This window comes from Megascapheus bottae, chromosome 23 (assembly GCF_031878675.1).
Source record: "Megascapheus bottae isolate mThoBot1 chromosome 23, mThoBot2.hap1, whole genome shotgun sequence".
NCBI classification, from domain to species: domain Eukaryota; kingdom Metazoa; phylum Chordata; class Mammalia; order Rodentia; family Geomyidae; genus Megascapheus; species Megascapheus bottae.
In genome coordinates, this window is record NC_143531.1 from 16,903,511 (window position 1) to 16,928,243 (window position 24,733).

General features: G+C 35.7%; 1 protein-coding gene across 2 annotated transcripts in view; it reads left to right on the forward strand.

The window, feature by feature from the left end:
* The window catches only part of Unc5c (unc-5 netrin receptor C), a 310,807-nt gene that overhangs the window by 219,165 nt on the left and 66,909 nt on the right, over positions 1-24,733 (forward strand). For both annotated transcript variants that reach the window (XM_090356786.1, XM_090356787.1), the window contains exon 4: positions 8,528-8,631. In XM_090356786.1, coding sequence (XP_090212912.1) covers positions 8,528-8,631 — 104 coding nt within the window. The remainder of the gene's footprint in view (positions 1-8,527; positions 8,632-24,733) is intronic.

Below are 24,733 nucleotides of genomic sequence, written 5' to 3' on the forward strand. Positions count from 1 at the left end.
GAGGAAGAATGAAAGAAGGAAGATAGGAGAAAGAAGAGAATGAGGAGGAAGGAGGAGGAGAAGGAGGAAGAAAGGAAAGTAAAGAAGGAAGAAGGGAAGAAGGAAGGGAGGGAGGGAAGAAGGGGGAAAGGGGAGGGAAAGGGCGATGGAGGAAAGGAAAAAGAAAGAAAGAAACAAACCAAAAACAAACTATTACAGTGTGTGTGAATATAATCTAAGTTGAAGGGCTTGGACTAAGAGAATTGGAGGACCTTTCCCCTATCTATGCTGTCAAAAATGTTCCCAGATTCTTAGATTATTTTGGAAATCAGATTTAGTTTGACATTTATTAGAGAAGTACGATGTAATAGGTACCATACAAGAAAATATATTTGCTCTCAAACTTATTTTATAATTTAAAAATGTAACCTTTGTCCAGATATGGTGTCACGGGTCTGTAAAATCCCAGATTACTCAGTGGCAGGGCTATTCATGGCCAACCTAGGTTAAAAAGTAATTAGATTAGTCCAAGAGTTTGGCCTAGTGGTAGAGTGCTTGCCTAGCATGCATGAAAACCCAGGTTCAATCCCTCGGTACCACATACATAGAAAAAGCCAAAAGTGTTGCTGTGGCTCAAGTGATAGAGCTCTGTCTTTGAGAAGGCACTAGGCCCTGAGTTCAAGCCCCAGGATTGGCAAAAAAATAAAATAAAATAAAGTAATGAAATCCTGTCTCACAAGGGAGGCAAATTAACTCTTACTGTAGCCCAACCAAGACACTTATCACTTGTTGGTGATATCATCACTGACAGATGATGACCATAACTGTACACATAAGCTCCATACCTGGAAGGTCTATTTATTGAACTCCAGGTTGAGCGACTACACACTGCTGTTTAGGTATGGGCTCCCTGAGCCTTGTGTCATAAGGATCCTGGTCTGGAGTCCATGACCCATAGAAAAGAATGCCAAGACTGGGGTCATGTCTCGTGTCTGATGACTCTCCTCAGGCCACCATGACATCCCACTTCCGCCCTGCACTGGAGTTGATGTGGTTTGTGGGAATTGTTTTTCCACCCTCATGGCTCAGTTTTCTAACCATGTTAAGTATATTTGAAGCTATAGATGTCTTCCTGCAGTCATTGGCTTTACTGGGAGGGAATCCAGTATCACAAATAATTGCCACTTATACTCTAAAGAACAAGAAAGGAAACAGATCCTATTCTGTCTCAACAGTTTCCTATCACACTTGGAGAGCCTGCAGGCTTTGTACATAGCAAAGATCCTGGTTCAGAAAAATAATGGCAGTATTTCCATCCTGCAAAGTAATTTAGAATCACAGAAATGACAACTTGTCTTTTCAGCCATCAATAAGCTCTTTGTTTTCCTAACCTAGGTGTTAATAGTCCACATTTATTAAAAATGCTGTCGGCCTTCAGAAGCTCATACATTATTGCCTAACAATCTTTCTTAAAGTATAGGTAAATATTTAATAATGATAAGGCATTTTTTCAGAAAATATTATATATCAAATCCTACTTATCTACCCGAATCTCTTAATTTTATTAGTTATATATCCTAATGTGAAAATCCAGGCAGCTAATTTCTCTGAATTTGGTGGAAGAGAAGACATAAATATTAACCTTCAACCATTTCAACATTGAATATCTGGGTAGTCCACAGCCCACATGCTACACCAGCCTGATTTATTATTCGATATAGTAGCTTCCACAAATACACTGATAAAGTTTTAAGTCATTATTAACATATATAGTTAGCAAACAAAATGACCACATCTAAATCCACATTCCCAACTTTTGTTAGAAAATAAGCTAACCCAAGTGGGCAAATGTATAAAAAGGATAAAAATACCAATACCTTATGAATAGTTTTCTCCCATTTATGCTACCAAATACATATAAAGTCCAAGTCTTGTGATAGACAAGGGAATCCAGTTCAAAATTAAACTCCATAAATACTCTGAAATCACCCACAGAGTCTCACTTTATATCAGGGATGAGATCTTGGTTTCCATATGGCCACCAATAATTCCCAAAGTGCTTAGCACAGTACCTTACATATCATCATGGTCCACAATCCATCAAGCCACCAGACAATTTATTAGTGGTTATCGGTTATTAGTGTAGTGCTTATACACTGTAGGGCTTTGTTGAACTACAGGCTACGTCAGTAATTCATATTCAGACTCTGCCTCAATATGAAAACCCCATTTTTACCAAGCATAACATGGAAATCCCTGGGTTTATCTTGGTGCAACTTTACCTATTATTGATGATATCTCACATAGGTAACTGCATTGTGTCACTGGTCTATGTTGACCAACAAAGGTTATACCAAATATTTGTGTAGCATAATAAAAGTCACTAACATGACAGGACAGAAATAAGATATGAATGCTATCTTTTATACACTTACTTTAGGCTTCATAGAATGTTAAGAATTGTGTAGGTGGTCTTTCTTGGTAACCCTGTAAGACAGGTACTTATTATCATACACAGTTTACACTGAACAAAGTAAGACAAGAAGACATTAAGCAATATTCTCAAGAATACACAGACAATCACTAGAGTCAGGACATGAATTTAGGTTTATTTTTGTGCAATCTTAATCCTAGCAACAATTTTATTTAGTGGCTCTCTGACATTACTCACAGTGACTTACATGTATATGTACCATGATCCACTGGACAAATACTAACTTCCTTACACACATATGTACATTTATGTGTACATACATACCAGAATGTTTGAAAAATATGGATATTTTCTGTTTATTTAATTTCTTCAAGTGCTGGATTTCAACCAATTAAATAGACTTCATATCATTCTAAAAGGCCATGGCAAAGCTCAACAAAAGGAATAAACCTTAAATTCCTTAGGAACAGTAAGCAATATTTGGTACTATAGATTATGATTCATTTGGCCAAAGAATAACATGTTGAAAATTTACATGTGAGTGATTATTTTTCATTCCAGAGCTTTTTAGAGTCATAAGAGGCATGTGTTTTGTGCTGTATAATCTTTCAAACTCTTCAGATTCAGTAGTATTTTAATATTCATGAGAACCTATGAAGTCTAAGACAAAAAAATAATCCAACAGTAACAAATGAAGTATCTCACTTAGATCTTACCATTCTGTATAATTTAGACATTTGAAGTTCTACTATAATAGTCTCTTGAAGTATCAAACACTGGGGAATTCTTAACTTCATAGGACCTGTCTATCACCATGACAAGATTTTGTTTCCTAGAATTATTTTTTTATACTAGTAAACCCTTCTGCATAAGGAGGTAACCTTGCTGAGGGGATAAACATTTTTAATAGATGTTAAGACATTACAGCAGAAAGAACATGTTTATCTTTCACAGAGAGTAGTATTAGCAACCTTCCTTCTTTAGGTATTACAGGGAGATCTTTCTGTGGCTATTTCCTCTGTGTTCTCATCTCAAATCCACAGGCTTGCAGGGTATGTATGGAAGGAGTGTGATCCATCACATTTGAAGCTGACATCTGTACATTCTCACATTTCATATCAGAACTCATGACTATACTTTTGAGATGAGTCATGGCAAAGATGTTTAGAAGGAAACAAATATAACTATACCTGTGGCAGTTGTACATGTACAAGTTTAAATACAATTGTAAGTATACAATTTTAATTATGCAATTGTAAGTATACCTTCATACATAATGTTTCAAGGTATCCTCCTTCCCTCTCTCTGTCTCAGAAAGATGAAAAAATAAATTTTATCAATATCTCAGGTACATTTATGATAAGCAGACTTTGATTTTCATGTCCTGTATTACAGAGTATATTGTATTGTATAATTACATTTAGAGGAGCATTAGTTAATATTTTTAGCATTGAGTCTTCTAGTAACCAGCATTTTCTATAGATAATTCTTTCTCATATCTATAGCTCGAAGTGCCCAAAAGTTCCATGAAAATTGTCCCAGATGGAGTGAGTATTACATATTGTTGCCATCAAAGTTACATCAAGTTCTCAACTTTAAAAAATGAATGCAATTGATTATTTCTCTTAAACACAACAGATAATTACAACCATTATCCTCATAGGATAAACTGTATAACCTACAACTCGTATTAAAGGTTCTGATAACAAGAGCCCTTCAAAAACATCCAGTATTTTTGTTTTCATTTTATAAATGAGGAAAATTAAGGCTAGAAAATACTATATTTTTAGATAACCTTCTTTTCACAAAACCACTCTAGCCTAAACACAAAGGTTTGAGAATGTCATAAAATAGTGTAATCCACATGAATCAGTGTAATTCATATGAATTTGTCTCATTGATATAAATTAATGTAACCCACATACTAAATTTGTAACCATTCTATTATTGTACCAAAAATCATCAAGATTCTACAATGAAAAGATGAGACTTTGTGTACATGCATGGATAGGTTCAAAAAGAACCCTGATTATATATAAATGGCTAACAGACTCCTTGTCATTTCAGGCCTGACTTGATATCTGCTAACTGAATTTCAGTGGATGGATTTAGTAAGCCTATGTTCCCATTCTTGAATAAACATCTTCCTGGATGCATGCATATGACAGAGCTGATTTTTTTCATATATTTTTATTTTAATTAATAGAAGGGTTACATTATATTCACCAGAAAGAAGGTGCATTACTTCACATACATTGATACCCTTTCTCATGTCATGGTCCCCATTTCCCTCCCCACCTACACCCGCTCATCTTGATTCCCCCCCTTCCCTATCCTATTTCAGATATCCAATTAAGCATATATAAAATATATCAGATAACAAGGTGAAATATTATAACAATATGAAATAACCAAGGGCCATCAAAAGAGATGAGAGATAACACAGTACATTAAGGACAACAATCACTCATTATATGGCTTTTATTTCTATATCCTGGAGGTCCTTTCATTTAGGGTCATACTATATGGCCTTATGTATCTAGATTTTGTTCTATTGTAAATCTCTGCTAGGAGAGCCCAAGGTTTCTACTGACTTTCTTTTAATTGGTAGAATCAATAGCCAAATTAGAGTTAAGCCAACTTGACTTTGTGAAAGTAATCTAGATTATATACAAAGGCCTTTATATTTATTTATGTGGCTGCATTAAAGCTAATGGAAAGAATACAGAAACACAATCCAGAGGTCTTCCAAGGACAGAAATTCATCTCTCTTTTATTATGATTTGTTTCTGACAGGAATGTCCATACTATCCTGAACCATTATATATACATCTAATTCCAAGCTGACAAGTGTCCAGTTTTCAGGCTTACTTATTCCTCACCCTGTCTCCACTCTGCCTGCAAGGCATCCAGACTGCCTTCTATCACATCTCCCCAAATGATAAAGGATAGTTTAAAATTGTACCCACCCACCCTGAGCAAAGTAATATGGAGGCACATTGAGTTGAGAAACTACTGAACTACACAGCCATAAGAGCAGGGAGAGAGGTTTTGTGGTGGAAATGAAAAAATGGTTTACTAGGAAAAAATAATACCTTCTGCAGGGGGTTTCAGTGTGAGATCATTTATACTTAGTTTACATTTATACTTAGTTTAAAGCCCAACCATTAATTTTATTTAAAAAATGGCTTAAAGAAGTGAGGAGGTCAGTTAGACAAATGAAGCAATGACGTTTGCTCAAAAAGGAGAAGGATCACTGATATGGGAAATTTTTTAATCCATTTTTCTATTTTTTAATTAAAGAATTTATTAACATTGATTTTCACATCATATTTCAAATGTCATGTTTAACAAACAAGTATTTAAGAAGGGAATCTCTATACAATCACTGGCACATAGATTTTAGAACATAATTAAAATTAAGCTGATCTTTGTATGTCATAGAATCCTGCTAATCTATGTAATAAAACATTATGTCTATAGAGTGTATGGGAAATTTTAACACTGAAGGACAGGGAAACCTGGCTGTGCTGAGGGGCTATGGATTATGAGTGCCTACCATCCTTCCAAAATTTTATTGAAGGACAGTGGGTCCCAGAGTAGTAGTTCTTGTTAGGGTGTTATTTGGTGTCATATTGAGCATACGTTTCAATATCATTTGCAGCCTTCATTTCCCATCTGAGAATAGTGGTGACTTTTTCAATCCCTAAACTTAATGTTAAGGGTTAGAAAGCATGCTATAGATCTACTGGGCTTTTTCATTTGAGCACAGAAGATATAGTAAATAAATATGTGGCAGAATAAAGTAGCTAATGGGATCCCTACTTTCCTGACCAAGTTAATAATATGTTATTTGCTGTGGGTACCAAATTAATGCAGCAGATAAGATACAGCAAAGTCCTTTCCTTCTCCAGATACCTGGATCTTCCTGAAAGTATGACCTAGTGTGCTTTTGAATCTGCTTCCTTCTCTTCTTGTCCACCTTCACTAGCTGAGTTCTGGTCCCATCAACCTTTCTTAACTATTTTCTTCTCACCACCACCTTAATCTATCTGATAGTCCAAAAGTGATATCAGATTTCTCCTTTACTTCAAAGACTTGGAAGGTTTGCCATTTCTTTCCAGGGCAGAAAGGCTTTTCATTAACAGAACTTGGTTCTGTATCTTACACATCTTCATTCTAAGTACCTAATAAAATGTCTAGCATCAGAAGGCAATTAATAAATATCAAGGGAAATTCATTTGAGTATTCTGATGCACATATGCTTTCCTTGATCTTAACCTCATTTTATGAAACCTCATTCATAAGAGAGAATGAGTCTATAGGTCATTTAATCTGAGATCTAGTTCTACTTTTTATGTTTGCAAATATCCTCACATCACATGTGAGTTCCTCAGAGTCAGTTTGTACAACAGGATACACCTTACCAATAGTATTTATCCCATAAAAAACTATTCGCTGCTATATTTTTAATTGGTATAATTTATAAGAATGTAAAAAAATAAAGAAAAAACAAAAAATACCTAATTAGAATAGAACATATTCCATGCTTGTTAGAGGGGACAGAAATTAACTAAAAATAAATGTGGGATGGCAAATCATTGAGAATCAGGAACATCAGTCTTTTTGCAGGTAAGTTAATAATCTTGTTCCTTTGACAGAGATGTGCCTTAAATAACTTTCAGCTTTATTGTAACTCTTGGATGTCCAAATGTTCATTTATATAATATATTCATTTTTGTTGAGTTACAAGTGGCCTACATTCAGAAAATCTGTGATCCTTTGGTGAGTCTTGAATTAGATCAGAATCTCAGATCTATATTTTCATAGTACCATTATATTCATGAAGATTTCCTTCTTCCAAGAAATTCCATAGAGCAGTAAATATGATTCAGTACATTAGTTTCCTAAGTGCATTATTTTAGGTGATTTCTGGAAGGATCTGTTGAAGCATACCACTAGAATCTTGAGGTTTCCATCTATTAATGTACTAGACCATATTGTTTTCAGAGCCTTTTATCTTTAGCAAAAACAAAAATATTTGACACAGTGACATTGTTTTTTTCTTCTTCCTTTTTCCTTTCTTTCTCTATTCTTTTTTTTGAAATTTAGTAGGTAAGTTCCAAATAATTTTGCCTTAGAAGGATCTGTCCTGCATGTGTATGAAATAAAATTTCATTAGCTTTAAAAATACACTGCTTTGAAATTTGATGTTTGAGTAATTTTTTAACTTTAAAGAAATTAACTTTAAGAAATTAAATAAACTTATTCAAAGTTTGTAACTAAATCATTAAAGCAAAATCATTGGATAATATATTTGATAATGGCTTATTTAATCCTGTCTCCTAAATAACTCTGTCTGATGGGTTTATAATGACAAGCTGGTTTCTTCCTACTCTGATAGCTAACCACGGAGTTGCTAAAAAGCCTGCTCCCTATTACTGTAGCAAATATAAGTATGTATATTCATAATGAGGTCTATTTTAGCAGAAATGATTATTTAATCTGCTAATTGAAAATTGGTCTCATTACTAGATACAGTTTTTTTTCTGAACTCTTCTAAATAGTTCATCTCCCTGCTTTGTATTTAAGACATTTCAAGAAGTTACTCATTCTTGGGAAACTCCTCAGAGTCTTATTTTCCATCCTGCAACAGATGCTCATTTTTTATTTATTGATCCAAAGACTACAACTTTAATAGTATCGTTTGTGAGAAAAGCGCGAAATATTTATGCACATAAGGGACTCTGTATATAAAAATCATGAAAATGTGGTGTTTTTTACCTAAAATATGATCATCATAATTGATTATCATGCAGTGCTAAAATACAATGAACACATTTCACTAATTATTAAAGTAAGATCTCCAAAGGCTCCTATTGAAATGTAGAGTAGGTGCAAATTATAGCCTTTGAATTTTGTAACTTCCACCAGAAGGAATATAGCTACTCAAAATTATGATACACTTATTCTCAGTCTGTGGTTAAAAAGTACTCAGCCATAAAAATACTGACATAGAAACTGAAGTGGGAAATGAGGTTAGCAATTTCTATAAAGGGATACATGTGATTTGACTTTGATGCATATTTTTTTTTAATCACCTTTACCCTCCAGATCTACGGAAGACATTTGAGCAAGAGCCTCTGGGAAAGGAAGTGTCACTGGAGCAGGAAGTCCTACTGCAGTGCCGACCACCTGAAGGGATCCCAGTAGCTGAGGTAACAAAAATTCTCAATGGGTTACAGTTGGCACTTAGCTATTCTAACAAAGGCCTAATCCATGGCTAATGGTGCAATGTACTGGGGCAAGGCATGATGAATGGTGGGTAATGGAGTCCTAACTGCTGCTGCTGGCAACATAGATTGATTGGGGACTGATTAATGACTCAGGAGTCAATTAGAATGGCCTACTGGACAAAGCCACAGGCAGCTTATATTAATTTTGTCATTCACTTTCAAGAAATCAGAAATACTATTTTATTTGGCACCTGTAGGAAGCAATGCTGAAACTGAGAGAATTTTATCATTGTTTTTGGTGAGATGCAATGAACATGTAACAAAAAAAACTGTGTGTGTATGTGCGGTGTGTGTGTGTGTGTGTGTGTGTGTGTGTGTGTGTGCGCGCTGTGTTCTCCATATGTGTATTTCCCGCCTTTATCACAGATGTAGAGGCAAAGATCTAGGCATTATATTTTTTGTACTAAAATTCACTGGGTAAACTCCCAGTAGTTTTGTCTTGGAAAAAACTGATGTGTATGTGTACAAAATAAAAATTTTAGGGCCTTAAAAACTTCCTAAAATTGATAGCCACATGCCATAGATGTTTGAATTCTAATTAATATCCATTAATTTCATCCTGTAAGTTCTCTGCAAAATATTGATCACTAATGCACTATCAGAAGTCAGACTTAAACTGTGACTTTTCTTAACTCAAAACAAGAGATTGCCCTTTGAAAATGCTTATGGGCATATAGATCCCACAGGAGACTGTACAATCTCCTGGGGACACTGACTGGATTTTTAGAGCATCATTTCACAGAAAACTAATGTTCTGGCTTCCATTTGGTTAATACTCCCAAATTCTGAAACAACATACCTCTGTATTGATTATTAGGGTATCTAGCATGATTACTATCACATATCCAAGGTCCAAGTCAACTATCTGCCAGTGATAATTCTTGTGAGACAAACCACATACAGTCATCTGGACAGAGACGTATGGCAAGTATCACCAGGAAGACCTATTTATGCATCTAAAGAATACTGTCTGGACTTGTAACATTGTTCAGAAAATATGATGAAACTAGTTGCCAGTGACTCACATCTGTAATCCTAGCTATTTAGGTGGTTGAGATGTGAGAATCGTGGTTAGAATTTAGACAGGGCTGGAAAGTCTGTGACAGTCTTATCTCCAGTTAAACACACACACACACTCACACACACACACACACACACGCACAAATGTGGAAGTGGAACTATGGGTCAAGTGGTAGAGAGCTGGAACACAAAAGCTAAGGAATATATTTTACCATAATTAGATTAGATATATGCTTGTTTGGTATTCAAGCAAATTGACTTTAATAATCATCAAATATCCAATGAACTAAGAGCTGATCAATTTATTTGATCTTTCTTTTGTAATAATATGTTCCTCTCTATAAAGAAAGTAGATACATTCTTTACAGGATTAAGAGATCAATGATTTTCTTCACTGCATCTCAATTGGTAAGTTTTCTAACAATTCCTGTTTCAGGTACCCAGCCTCTGTGTTCAAGTCTCAGGACCAGCTTGAGAGAAAAAAAAAGACTGATAATTAAGAATACCCTTGCTATTTCATTTTTTTTCTTTTTCAGACTTTGAAAGATTGAAGATAAGAATAAGGCCAGGTAGCTAGTTTCATATTACAGAATCCACTGATCCAATTGCTGTTTCCAAGTAAATACAAATAAATTAACAGAAAATTTAGAGAGAACTGCTCCATTATTTTTCTATCAGAGCCATGAATATCCATGTGAACAATGTAAAAAGTTGACGGAAATTTAATGAAGTTAATATTTTTATTTAGAAATAACTAGTCTTTACCTTGTAATTGTCAAGCCATTAACCTTCCCAGCACTGTGCCACAGCATATCCTCAGCTTCCAGCAGCTGGACTTCATATGACTTAGTATGTCTACAAGAAACCGTTCTCTCTTCAGTATTCAATTTCCACAATTAAAATAGTATATGTCTTCTTACTAAAATCCTATTGCAAAATCTCCTCCATTAATCCACCCTGAAGGCTATAACATATCTGCCCCAATTTCATTTGTACTTAATATTTCTTGAAGGTAACCATAGAGAACTTCTATTAGGAGAATCTGGTATTCTCCATTTCTTTCAGTCTCCTCAACAAAATAGTTCACTTTGTCAGGGAGTAAAGATTTATGACTGAAAACTAATTGGCTGTGAATTTTACTTGTGTCCTCACTGAGGAAGAGACCAATTAATGCTTGGCAAGCTTGAAAATTATACAACCATTTGACATTCAAAGCACTACATTTAGTGAAGATTCCTTTTCCTTTTTTTTTAAAGTCAGAAGAGAGATCAAACACACATGCTCAAAAGCAGTCTAATGCACTCCTGTATAGATTCATTTCAACACTATTAAAGTGACCGAAAGTAGAAAGTTAATGAAGACCTTAACATGACACCAGACAATTGCCATTTTTTCAAGCAGTGCATGTAAATATAAACAGATGGAGATGAAAGATAACTTGGGGAGTTAAAAGATGACATTTTCAATTTAGTTTAAATACCTATGCATTTATTATTTCATTTTTATTTATTTATTTATTTAAAGGACTTTATAGAGTTTGAAAGTAACATAAAATAAAATATTGACCCTAAAATGAAGCCAGCAGGAAAAATGCATATATTTTACCATAATTAGATTAGATATATGCTTGTTTGGTATTCAAATTCATTTTAATAATCAGCAAATGTCCAATGAACAAATAGCTGATCAATTCATTTGATCTCTCTTTTGTAATAATATGTTCCTCTCTATAAAGAAAGTAGATACATTCTTTACAGAATTAAGAGATCAGTGATTTTCTTCATTGTATCTAAATTGGTAAGTTTTCTAACAATTCCTATCTCAATAATAACAATATGTTGATGTAAATGATGACATAGGATTTGCTAAGGTAATAACTGAATTGTGGTCTCCATTGCGCCATGTAACTAGTCTCATTTATGTTTAGTGAAATGGAGGTTTGACTCAAGGTTTTCTACTGCTAGAAAGGCCCTTGATCATTTGAACCCAAAGTCCTGTTTTCTTTTAGTTATTTTTTAATAAGTTCTCAAATTTTTTCCCCAGGCCATCTGGCTGAGATAATAGGTGGTGTAAATTGACAATATCTAGTTAGTGATTGAGATGGATTCTGATAAACTCTTTTTTTTTTTTGTCTGGGATCACCTAGAACTATGATGTTCCTAAATTCAGCCCTCTGATTAGGAAAATAAGTATGAGACACTATTGCCAGCCAACCTAATCTCCACACAGAATTCTAGGCTGAAGTCTGAACATGACCATTTCTATTGTGGGACTCTAGGCCAGATATTTAAATCCTTTGATCCTAGGGTTCTTTGAATATAGAATGAAGAAAAAGGTATTATTTATGAATGTTACAGAGAAAGATAACATGGTAACAGTGTGAGCTTTCAGAAAAGGAAATGACCTTTGGTCAATGACTTTCTGATGATGGTGTTGACAGAAGTTGCTGTTTTCCTGTGTGTGATAATTCCACTTCCCTTTTGTTCATCTTGGTCCTAAGTGGACCATCCTAAAGCATTCTCCCAGAAAGGAAATTTTAGCAGAAGTTTCTGTTACTAGATCTCATTCTCAGAGCTCGAGGAAAGAAAAATAACAAGAATGCTCTCCTAAAAAGAAATAGGCCAACGCAGAATCCCTGTTTCCATCAAGTGGAGATTGTTTTGACTTAGTGTTCCTTCCCATATTCATTGGTTAAGAAAAACTATATTGTGAGGACTCTCAGGATAAAACACAAGGAGTTTCATCTCAGGATAAAACACAAGGGATTTCAAGAGCAAGTCTTAGCTACTTCTTTCTCTAGTCTCTCTGCATTGTTTCTAGTATTCTTAGCTTAGAAACCGAGTGCTAAGAATCATGTATTTAGTCAGATACCATTCTTTTTGTCTGAACTGCAGAGAGCTCCTGGTGTCTCAGGGAGCCAATCAAGATACAAGCTTGAGGGGCACATGGTTACTTAGCAATATATTCTGAACTGTTATACCTTGGTGTGGATGAACTATTATTGCTAATGTTCATACGTGCTACAACTTTATATAGTTCTATTATTTGTGTTGAAATTTATTGGTTTACTCTCCTGCCTGCCTAACTGGATTTTGATAGGAGCAAAATCTACTTTCTTCATGTTTTATGTCTGGAGCCTGGAAATTCTCTGAATATATTTAACTAAATGAATGAAAGAGATTATATTTGATATGACAGAGAAATTTCCCCTCATCAAAAGAAGTTTCTAAAAGAAGGATGTTTTTCACCCACAAATCTACAGATCTATTGTGAAAACTAGTTTTCCAGTGAGAGAATCTGAGCCTACACCCTAAAAACATGATTCCAACTCAGGACCAAGAATGTAAGACTGCTTATGACAGACTTTAGTTCAAGAATTATAGGGGAGCTTACCCAAGAAATATTCTTAAATAATATTGCTCAGTATTTTATACCACATTTGCTAAGATCAATCCAAAAACATAATTATGTTCTTCCATTTCTGGTGAAGCATTTGTCTCTCTTTGAAAAGATCATCCTCCCTCCTCTCTCCCCAAAGAAGCTAGAAAATTAATCCACCCATGGAATGCTTGCTAGGCTGCTGCTTGAGCATAATCACAGCCCTCTATGAAATTATTCCCTTATTGCTCATTTTAGTTTATGCCTAAAAAGTGTTCCCATCACATGACAAGCCAGAAATACACTCAGCGATCCTTTGTGTCATCTGATGATTCCTTCTGGAGAGCAGTGGTACCTGAACATCAATGGATATAGGATTTGTTGGCACTGTACAAAAAGCAAGACTGATTTTTCACTAAAACCTATGATTCATTTCACCTATAACAAGGGAATAATTGTTTCCCTAATTATAATTGAGCTATTTCTTACAAGAGTTTAATTGGAGGATCAGGGCACAATGTTCAACTTATTGACCCAATCGTACTTAAAAACAGTCATCTTATTTATCAACATTTGCATCTCTCATTACTGCAAGTGGGAAAAGATGAGGTGAAGTTCACCAGCATAGAGCATTTTTTCTGAGTGTAGTTGTGATAAACAAAGAATAGATAATTTTTTAGGTTGATGCTGTCAACAAAAAGCAATTGTAGACTGTAGGAAATAGGCAACATCAGGTGACCTTCCATCTAATTGATTATTAATATGATTTCCAGATACTTTCTGTCCTGAGAGTTGTCCGTGCTTTGCTCCTCTTCTCGCATAAATGGAATCTCATGTGGATGAATTTCCATCCAGGTGCATTGTCTGCCATGCTGTGCTTTATCTTCTGTGCAGGCAAAAGAGGTCCAGAGAGAACAGAAGAGTTTCAATACTAATTTGAAAGGAAAGAGACAACTGCTCTCAGGTCCCTGTCATAGCAGTTGTAATTTTCTCCCAGCAACAAGAAGGGTCTTGATAATGACATGATTGTTGGCTGTGGAAGTAGATGTTCACTAGTTCTAGGCTTCCTGATTTCTTCTTGACAAGCTTTGCATATAGACCTCGTATACCATCACATGTTTAATTAGTCCCATGTATATTTCTCTTCTAATATATCTCTAACAATTATACACAAAGTTCCTTACAGGGCTGTAGTACCAGTACCATCTTAAACAGCATATTTTATGTGTATGGGACTAAGGAATTTCGAGTCACAGTCATGTGCATGCTAGAACACAAGAAGACAGACATAGAGGAGTTCGGTGACAGATGTGTTCTAAGGCATTTGGAAGTAAATGTGTGAAAGCCATTGGAGATTCTAAATGAGAAATTATCATGACCTGATTACATGTCCTTAAAAGAACATTCTGATGTTAGAACTGAAAGAACGGGAACTATTCAGGGATTCTTGCCATCACCCAAGAAAAAGAGAACAGGTGCTTGTCCTAAGTAGAAAATAGAAAATATGGAGAAAAGTGAAGAGACACAGGGAACACTTTAAGCACTATATCGGTCAAAGACTCTAAACATGGTATTAAGGTCAATTTTACTTAATGAAGAAATTCTCAAACATTTGCTATTGGGGAGTAAATAAAACCTCCAGTGCAAAATTCATTGTCACGTGCTTCTCTTAAGTGACCTAAAATTGGTGGTCACTAGACTTGAGCTGTTTTCAAATGCCATCTCTGCCTCTGTAGTGCAGGCAATACCTATTTCATTCAATGATTTTCTACAGAAGTGGAGTCTCCACTTGTCCCAAACTGGTTATGGAAGGACAATTGCAGCCAAAGAGTGCAGAGAGCTTGCACTTTCCAATGGCTGACAGATGTAGCTACTATCTTAAACACTTCCCATTTGTAAATAAAAACAATGGTTATCAGATAGTTTTCTTGAAAGCCAAGTTAACACTAAAATTTGCTTAAGAACTAGGCATGGTCAATTGGAAATTTTGTCTTTTAAGGATATTTCAATGCTATTTATTATTCCATTGCAAGTTGCTATTGTATGTGGTCATGTTACCTTTTTTAAATGTCTCACCTAATTGATTTCTTGTATTCTGTTGTCATGAGTTCTTTTGTCTAGATTCTCTTACCACTTCATGTCTAACTTAAGTTTTAGAGTTTTCAGATTTTAAGACGTTTGCCTTCACAGTATGGTTCAAATATGTTCCACCCTCAGAAGCAATGAGCCAGATATAAGAGCAATTAACGCATTGTTGTTCTAGCAGGAAAACAAAAATCCCTTTCTTGGCAAATTCCACCCTTTTGCAGAATTTACAATATCTAAGTAAAATGCACTTGGGTTTCCACTTGAAATGTTTAAATTCCTTACCTGTTTGTTTTTACGCTTGTCTAAAAATATGATTCAACTTGCTTGAAGACAAACCTGTTCTTCTGAAGTACAAAATTACCCATACTTCACAGACATATTGAGAAATACAAAGTAAAATGTGTAATAGCCAACCTACACATGAGTACAGTGTGTGTTTTATTCCTAATCTGAGAAGAAAATACCTGCATAGCAGAAGGAGCCTTCCAAAATTTGTCAAGACAAATAAAATAGCATACTTTTCCATAGCAGAATACTTTTTTGATGAAGTGGAGATTCTAGAAAGGACCATAAGGTGCCTACTGGCAGTGTAAAAAGCAAGAAGTTAATATTAGAAATTCAAGTCTACTTGGAGTTAAATCCTACCTGTGAATGTCTATAAAAGGCTTATGAGAATGGGAGCTCCATTGTACAATTACTTAAAGATAATTAAAAAATAAAGCTAGTCTACCAAACTTTTAAAAGGTTTATTAGTAGAATGTACAGGTGACTTAAAAACTACAGAAATGTTTTAGAGTTGTCAAGCCTTTAATTTTCAGGCCATGGTGCATAGATTATTTACATTGGACAATATAGAAGTAGCAGAAACTGAGGTACCAGCCTTGACTACTTAATCACAATCTCCATTTTATTAAGTCAGCAGAATCAGTGTGTAGTCCTGGTTCATACATTCGGAGGCATATTGGACTTGTTATCCAGATACTCACTTAGTATGTGCAACCTGACTACTATGAATTTTTTAAAGATTCCTAGATGACTGAAGAGTTTATCAAAGTTTGATAACTACTGGACTAAAAGGAAAAGCTAACATAAATATATACACCAAACTTCCAGCCTATCACTTCTAAACTAGTTCATAAAACTTGGCAAACTCCCAGAGGCTAGCTAATGCTCCTTGGAGAAGTTTAGCTTGGCTGACTGTGCATTTGATAATTGCCCCCATAATTGCTCTTCCCATTTGTTTGATTAATGTACCTGTATTCTACCATGCTCTACTGTGTTTCCATTCTTATAGGTGTGTGGATACTGCACAACTCGATTGTGTCATTTTTCATCCCTAGTGTTCTGATTTGCTGGGTCCCAGTTTGAGATGAACAGAGTATCTTTTTCTGATAAATGTGGATTTTTCCTAGCTAATGGTTGTTGGCCTCACTTTTCATCTTGGGTGGCATGTGGCAGTTTCCCTTGGTTAATTAGGACAAATGTGCCAATTATGTTAATGTTTCTCCCGATACCAATCAGTGAATAATTAGATACAACACATCTGTCTTTCACAAGGGAATAGAATAGAAAAGGAAACTGCAAGGTACCTAGCTCTTTATTATTGACAAGTATGATTAGATGATTCCTTAACCAATCCCAGGGCTAACAAGTTCATGCATCAAAAGAGGAAAAAAGGTTGCCACTTGCCATGCAGGGAAAGGCCATGTGTCATTGTTAACCTGATCCTGGCCAAAACCAACCATCTCTGAAGGATATCCTAAAATAATTTAAAACAATGACAACAACAAGAGCAGCATACCCTTTTGGTAAAATATAACTATGTCATTTATCTATCCTGAAGTCCAGAAATACATTCTTAAGTAGATGTACTTAAAACTCACAGAAATTGGCTTGTCTGATACAAAAAGAACACAAAACTAACCAGCAGTATCATAATAAAGATTTTGTAAATATATATGAAATCATCCTCAAATTACAGTTTGTTATATTTCCACCTGTTTGAGTATAGTTGAACTCTAGATCTTTTTGATTAATTTAAAATTATTTTTATTTTGGGGCCGGGAGTTTGGCCTAGTGGTAGAGTGCTTGCCTAGCATGCACAAAGACCCGGGTTCGATTCCTTGGTACCCCACATACATAGCAAAAAGCTGGAAGTGGTGCTGAGGCTCAAGTGGTAGAGTGCTAGCCTTGAGAAAGTCCAAGGACAGTGCTCAAGCCCAGGACTGGTAAAAATATATATATATTTTTTTTATTTCAATTGGTGTTTTATTGACATTTGTTGTGCATGTTTGGCAATATCACATAGATAAAGAGAAAGTTGGAGCCAAATTGTTTAAAAATATAAGCAATACCTCTACTTTTGTGTTGTGTCTAAAATATAAAGAGCCATGGGATCAGAAGATTAATTTTCTTGAAGGTATCTGAAGTATCTTTTTAGATGAACCTTTTGATTTTGTTTAGCAATCAAACGTTACATTTGGCAGCAAATACAGGTAACAATAATATTCAAATTCATACTTTTTACAAACTAGTGGTTGTCATCATTTGTTATTATATTGTCTGTATTATTTTGATTTTCAATATAGTGTCCTAACTGTTGTATTAAAACACAGTCATTGAGAAAATAAAATGAGAATATCTGATTATATTTTTTTCACTAGGATACTAATTTTCTTTAAAAAAAAAACGAACTCTGAGAAAAATTTAATGTGTTTGAAAATAGTTATAGCTAATACCAGCGCCACACATGTTTAGAAAATTTGTAGCATATGAATTAGCCTGGGATATAGCTCTTTTGTGTAGGGATTTGGGAAAGATTAAGAATTAAAAGATTTTATTGTTCTCCTAAACATTTGCCTTTCAGTGCTAAACTATGAGACGTTACTAGAAATAAACAATGCTTGAAAAAAATAACTGTTTTATCTAAATAGAACTGTACTTTGCATTGTGTGTGTGGGGGGGTGAGAGGCAGAGAAAGAAAGAGACTGAGACAGAGAGAGAAAGACAGAGTGAGAGAGACATAGAGAGAGAAAGCTTGTTCTGGGGTTTACACTCAGGGCCTGTGTGTTGGCATTGTCTCTTACCTTTTTCACTCAAAAGTAGTACTTTACACTTGAGTCACTTCAGTTTCTTGGCAGTTAATGAGATAAGAATTTCACAGACTTTCTTGTCCCAGCTTCAAACTCTGATCTTCAGATTTCAACATCTTTAGTAGCGCGGATTACAGAGATAGCGATCACCACCTAGCTAGAGTCGTTACACTCTTAAACAAGAGAGCAGTTGGAAGTTAGGAGTTTTAGACCCTCTTGGGTCCTGTAGGCCCTTCTTGGGTCCTGTAGGTTTTATAATTCTTATTTAGAAAAACGAAGGAAATGAATAAAAGAGTGTAAATGAGTCTTGGATATCAAGATTGAATTGTGGATTATAATTTATTCTATATTTAATTTGGAGCTACAAATGGATACTCCACTGAGAGTGTTAATATGTTTTTCTCTGTCTTTGCTGATGGCATAAATCAAAAAAAAATTAAACTGAATAATAAAGCATTTAGGGAAGAAGTAATAGGAACATCTGAAATATGAGGGTTGTTTAATATTGTTTAATATTGCTGCACCAAAGAAGCTACAGTAGCCTGAGCCATTAAAAAAAAATTGATCTCCATTCTTTGCTGAAAAACTTCTGTTTCCCTGTCAGTACTTGGTACAGACAATAGTCCAGACTTTCATAAAATAATACCAGTAACGGGGAACGTGTAAAACAGAACATCTTGGAGCCATAAAAAGTTTAAAAAAATTGTTCCTTAAATTATACCACAAAGCAAGTCAAGGTAGCTACCATCTCTGAGGGCACAAAATATGGAGTCAATATATTTCCAAAAATCATGAGCAAATTAGAAATCAGTTATCTTCATTAATAAGCTAGTGTTCTGAGATTACCTCCTTGAAATTTAGTTCATTAAAATAACACAAATTTTTGAGGTGCCAGTACCTTATGCCTGAAATCCAAGATATTCCGGAGACTGAGACCTGAGGATCAATGTTCAAAGCCAGTCTGGTCAGGAAAATCCATGAGACTTATCTCCAATTAAGCATAAAAAAGCCAAAAGTGAAGCTGTTGTTCAAGTAGACTGCCAGCCTTGAACAAAAAAAACTCAGTGAGAGCCCCCAAACCCTGAGTTCAAGTCCCAGAACTAGCACCAAAAAAAAAAGAAAAGACAGATTGCATGGATTTGATTGATTTTCATATTTGATTGCTACTTAGGTAGAATCGAGACACAATATCTCCTAGGAAAAGTCACTTTAAGTGTCACATCTTGTATCTATTTTCTAAAACGAGCACACTTATGGTATGTGTCACTATTATCTGTATACATTTCATGAAATAATGAGAATCTTAGAATTTTAAGCCATAAGGGAGAAATTGAACTCAATTTCAGAGTCTATTCCTGACACCAGATTTAGGATGAAGATGAAGAGGACCAAGTTTTTAAAGAAATCAGTTTGAAGAGAGATGGTGATCAGTGTAGCCCTTGTTATGCTTTTCATGTTTGTTTAACAACCAGGTAGAATTATCTGGAAAGTAATTGGAAATATATATGAGGCTTAACAAAAAAATTGGGACTGGTGTTAATAATTCTGAAGTTATCAACCAAGAATTAATGAGATTTCCCCAGGCAATGTATGCACACATATTGTTCACAATCCAGGCTACACGGGGACTGTGTCCCTTGTCAGAATTAAATCAGAGCCAGGAAGGGAAGCCACATAGGAAGATGCGGGTTCAGCTCCCTAAGCAGTTCTAATGCAGTTAGAAAGCAATAATATAAAATGGAAGAGAGAATCCGCAAAGGGCCATATGAAATGAAAATGATGGATAAAATAAAGGAGGTTTGTAATATCATGATAATCTGGAGGAAGAAAAGTACCAGGGGCAGGGCTGTTGAAAACATGATGACAAGCCGTAGGGAGGTCAGAGAATGGGTGAGGGTCCCCTGGTCCCCTTTGAAAGTGAAGCTGAAATGAGTGAGTACGACCTCAGACTGTGGCTTGCAGAGGCATGGAATGGAAAGTGATGTAGACTGAGAGTCTTCTAACTGCTCAGGGACAAAGGATGCTGACACATAACTGGGAAGAGTGATAGGGCAAGGAGTCACTGCGCCATTACTTTTCTCATTGGAAGCAATCTGTACATACTTGTCAATTCTAACTCAGAATTCCTAAATTTGATCTATGGGAAGAAATTGATATTTTTTGACCCACCGGATCTATTGAAAAAATTAAACATACAGTATCTGTTCAGTGAAAGAGACTATGTAACATTTGTTTTGAGATTAGCACTCTTTTTGTGCTATTTTAGAGGTATTTGCATTTTGTCTGACATCAATGCTAATTAAGTGGTTTAAATTGATATTAATGAATATTAATTGAAATTGTCTTACCTTATAATAATAATTTGCTAACCTTAATTTTAGATTGTGTATTGTCTGTCATTGAATGTTGCGTGTATTAATTTCCTTGATCCTATGTTCTTATGTAATTGGTTCTAGCGTTGTCATTCTATAAATGAGAAACAGGAAGGTAGATAGGACAGAAAGAAACTATCTAAGATAGGAACCTCAAAGGACAAGTATTTGGGTTGGGATCACATGTATCAGTCCTTTTAGTACTCTTCAGGCAATGTTGCTTTTCTAAAAAAATATATTTATTATTATTGAGTAGCTGTTCAAAAATGTTTCAATTCCAGAAGTCAGGTTATAAATACACTTCTTGGTCAGTGTCACCTCTTCAAATACTCTGCCTTTTTCCCTCCCTCTTATTCTTATCCTCAAACTGCCTAGCTCAGTTTTTCCATAGTGTACATTGAATATAATGACTGTATTTGCTTACCCTTCCTTCATCCATTCATGGCAGCCAGTGCTTCTTAAAGTAAGATTCTCAATACCAAACCTAACAGCAGAACACACAACTAAGTCATCCTACTGTTACTGCCTTGCAACTATTTTTATTTCCCATTAATAAAATCCCATGCCTTTTTGAACACAAGTAAATTACCTCAAACATGCCGTAAATTACTGCAAAGGCTGCATTCACTAGCCACAAGTACAGAAAGGGAACAGCCTTGCAAATCCCTGCCACCAACAGCAGGCCATGGTTTACGGTTGCAGCCTTTTATTGTTTTCTGAACTACAACCTATTTTTCTCTCTACTTGAATGCTTTATACATGGCTAAAAATAACTTTGAACTCAGAAAGACTTCTCTCTTTTCTAAATCAGTTTGCTAAATGGGAAGAATGGGAAAGAAAATCCACTATAGAATGAAATTCACATAAAACAAGGAAATGTCCAAGATATGAATAGAATTTGTAGTGGAGAGAAGGTACTAACACTTCATTAACCTAACAAACAAACAAACAAAAAAAGACAAGGGGATTTATAAACTGAAAAAGAAGATAAAATTCATATATAGTCTTGCATAATCAATTCAATTATAACACAAAAGAATCTACTCCATTTTTCTTATAAATTTACATACAGCCTAGTATGTAGAGGACTTGCTAGGAAATTATATGTGTGTCATTATATCTGATAGTGTTGGTTCTGAAAACATTACATAAGAAGGATTTTTAAAACTATGTGTTGTGGCTTCTATCTTGATTTCTCTTGCTGATTCAAATGTAGATGATAAATGGAATTATCAACATTTTCTTTGTAAGCTTACTATTTTTATCTAAGCCCAAATGGAAATAATATAGGCCTACTTGCCTCACAGATACTTTTCTTTTTAATCAAAATCTATGTTAATTCCAAATGTAAAGATAAGGGCTACAGAAACCCTATACCACTTCATGAGTGCAAGAACTTGCAAATGGACAGATAAGCTAAGAGACAAAGAGATGGAGTGAAAAGTGATGTAGGGTTTGAGATTCATCATTCTAAGGGCTTTGTCCTCAACATGGGGTGAACTGGACAGGCTTTGGAGTCTTAGAGATGTAGTACCTCATGTCCTGACTGGAGTCCCCTTAATTCTTGTGCAAACAACAAAGAACTGAGAACTATGGGGGAGACCAATGATGACAAAGTTCTTGCAAATGTCCTGGAGAGAAATGGCTTTGACTTGGACCAGGAAGAAGGTAGAAGAGGTCAGATGAGAGTCAGAGTCTTGATATGTTTCTCAACACTCATTGGAAAGAGAAGAAATGTAGAAATCCACTCTGATGGAGATTTTGTATAAGTAACTTAGTGGACTGGAGTTGACCTTGGATTCAGAGGTGGAGTCTGGGCTGGATATAAATTTACCAGCCATCTACGTGAGATAGGATGAGCTCACTAATTCATTGAATATGGACAGAAAGGAGATGAAAAGTAGAAGCCTTAGGTGTGGGCCTCTGGTGTAGATATGTCAGCCCAAAGAAGCTGTGAGAGCTAAAGGGAAATTTAAGAGGGAACCCAGGAAAATATTGTGCCTAGAGGAAGCAAGTGAAGATGCAAGAACTATCTGGTTCATGGACTTTTGATGAGCCAAGTTATATAGAGCATGGTGAGTTCCTCTGGGCCCAATGTCAAAGTCATTCCTGGCAGGAGACAGTCAGGATGTAGTAGAATGAAGCGAAAACTAGAACAGGCTCAGTAGCTCAGAAATTGGGGACAGTGAGTGTAGATGATTCTTCCATCGCATCTTATAAAGTGGATAGAGAAGAGAGAGGCTATCGAGCAGAAGTGGATAGGAAGGATTGCAAGGTGTGGAAAAATAACAGCCTAGACATGATAGAGTGAAAACTGAAAATTCATAAAATAGAAGGGATGGCTGAGACTTTCCCCTGAATATTTATGGGAAAAGGAGACGGGGTACAGATCAGAGGCGACACACAGGAGCCCAGGGATACCAGTGATATGACAGAAGGTGCATAATAGGTGTGGGAAGGCATCAAGTGAAGCTTTGTGAGAATACTCATGAAACAGGAATTTAGGTCATGAGTTCAAAGTGAGGACAGAGGTAAATGTAGTATTTAAGGATAAAGGACAACATGTGGAGAAATTATCTGTGTGAGTGAGAGAGCAAGCATGATGAAAATATAGTCTGACTTGACAGGATTAAAGGTCCACTTGGGTTCTGTTTTCAGGTCTCCCATTCCTCCTCCTCTTCTTCCTCCTCTTTTTGCATCTCTGCTGATAACTGGAATTTAAACTCAGGGCCCATTGCTTGCTCATTGCCCATTGCTTGTATGATTAGAACTCTACCACTTGAACCATGCCTCCTGCTTCTTTTGCTTATTATTGGAGGGGGGAGTTGGAATCTCATCTCCTGAGTAGCTAGAATTATAGGTGTGAGCCACTGAAACCTAGCTTCCTGTATGCTTCTTGAAATATCTCATAAGCCATGCAAAAGGAGCTTGTTCCCTGCTGTAAAGAAATTCTTCAAATAAATAAGTAAATTGTAAAGTGCCTCTGATAACTAAGATTAACATCATCATTATACGGGTTCCAATTTGTATGGAGAAACTATTCTTTAAAATAGCCACAACCAGAGGCCCGGGTTTTCCAGAAGAAAACAGTGTTGAGTGAAAGCTTTGGATACCAATCATTTTAGGAGAAAGGATTTCCAAGACATTCTCCAAGAGAAAAGGAAAAGCAAGTAATAGTGTAAGTCTCTGGGATATAGCTTCAGCCTGAACCAGAAAAGGCACCAACACAGACCAAATTGACCTTCCCTACCGGATCCAGCTAGCAACAAGGCGGGATTCCTGATTTCGGGGGTGAGGATGAAAAGAAAAAGACAAGAAACAGATGGTGTCGGGAGATCTGCAGCCTAAGATTGCAGCTTAAGACTGCAGTCCTGTTTATTTTTGGTTCCAGTCTTATATACTATCTTAGAAACAAGAAATATCCAGGGGTTACTTTCATACAAGACAACAAGCAAGTTTCAGATATAACAGCCCAGCAAGAAGCAATAAAGCCAGAAAGTTCACAATACTGTTGACGCAGCTCAAAGTTCATAAGCATGGCGTCATTCATCATGGTACGAGTTGTTTTTCATAACAGCTCATCTTGTGTGCTTATCTTACGTCAGCAATGCAGATCCATGGGTCAGCCTGACCCCACACTCGGCTCCCAACATTTCCTCAACAGGAACAGGTTTCAACATGAATCGATCAATTACTAGCTGGGAAGTTCAGAGGGGAAAACTGTGAACTTCTAGCCAGTAGTGGGAGAACTGTTGACTCTGAGGACTGCCTTTAAAAGATGAATCTCAGTATAGGTTGCTGAGAGTTTAGCATGGTGAGCGTAAAAAGGATCTGAGACCAACTGAGTGGTATCCACTTGCCTTCTAGAGGACAAAGCTTACTTCAGGATGGGAAAGATAACTTAGGTAAAAAATTAGATTAGAATTATATTAATGTCCAGCATCATTTATTGTCAAAGTGGGGTAGGCGAATGTATAATCTGTAATTGGAAACCATACACTTATTTTAAATATCCACTCTTTCAGACGAGTTCTACTCACTTTCTCACTACCATTTGTGCCAATGTCAAGATTG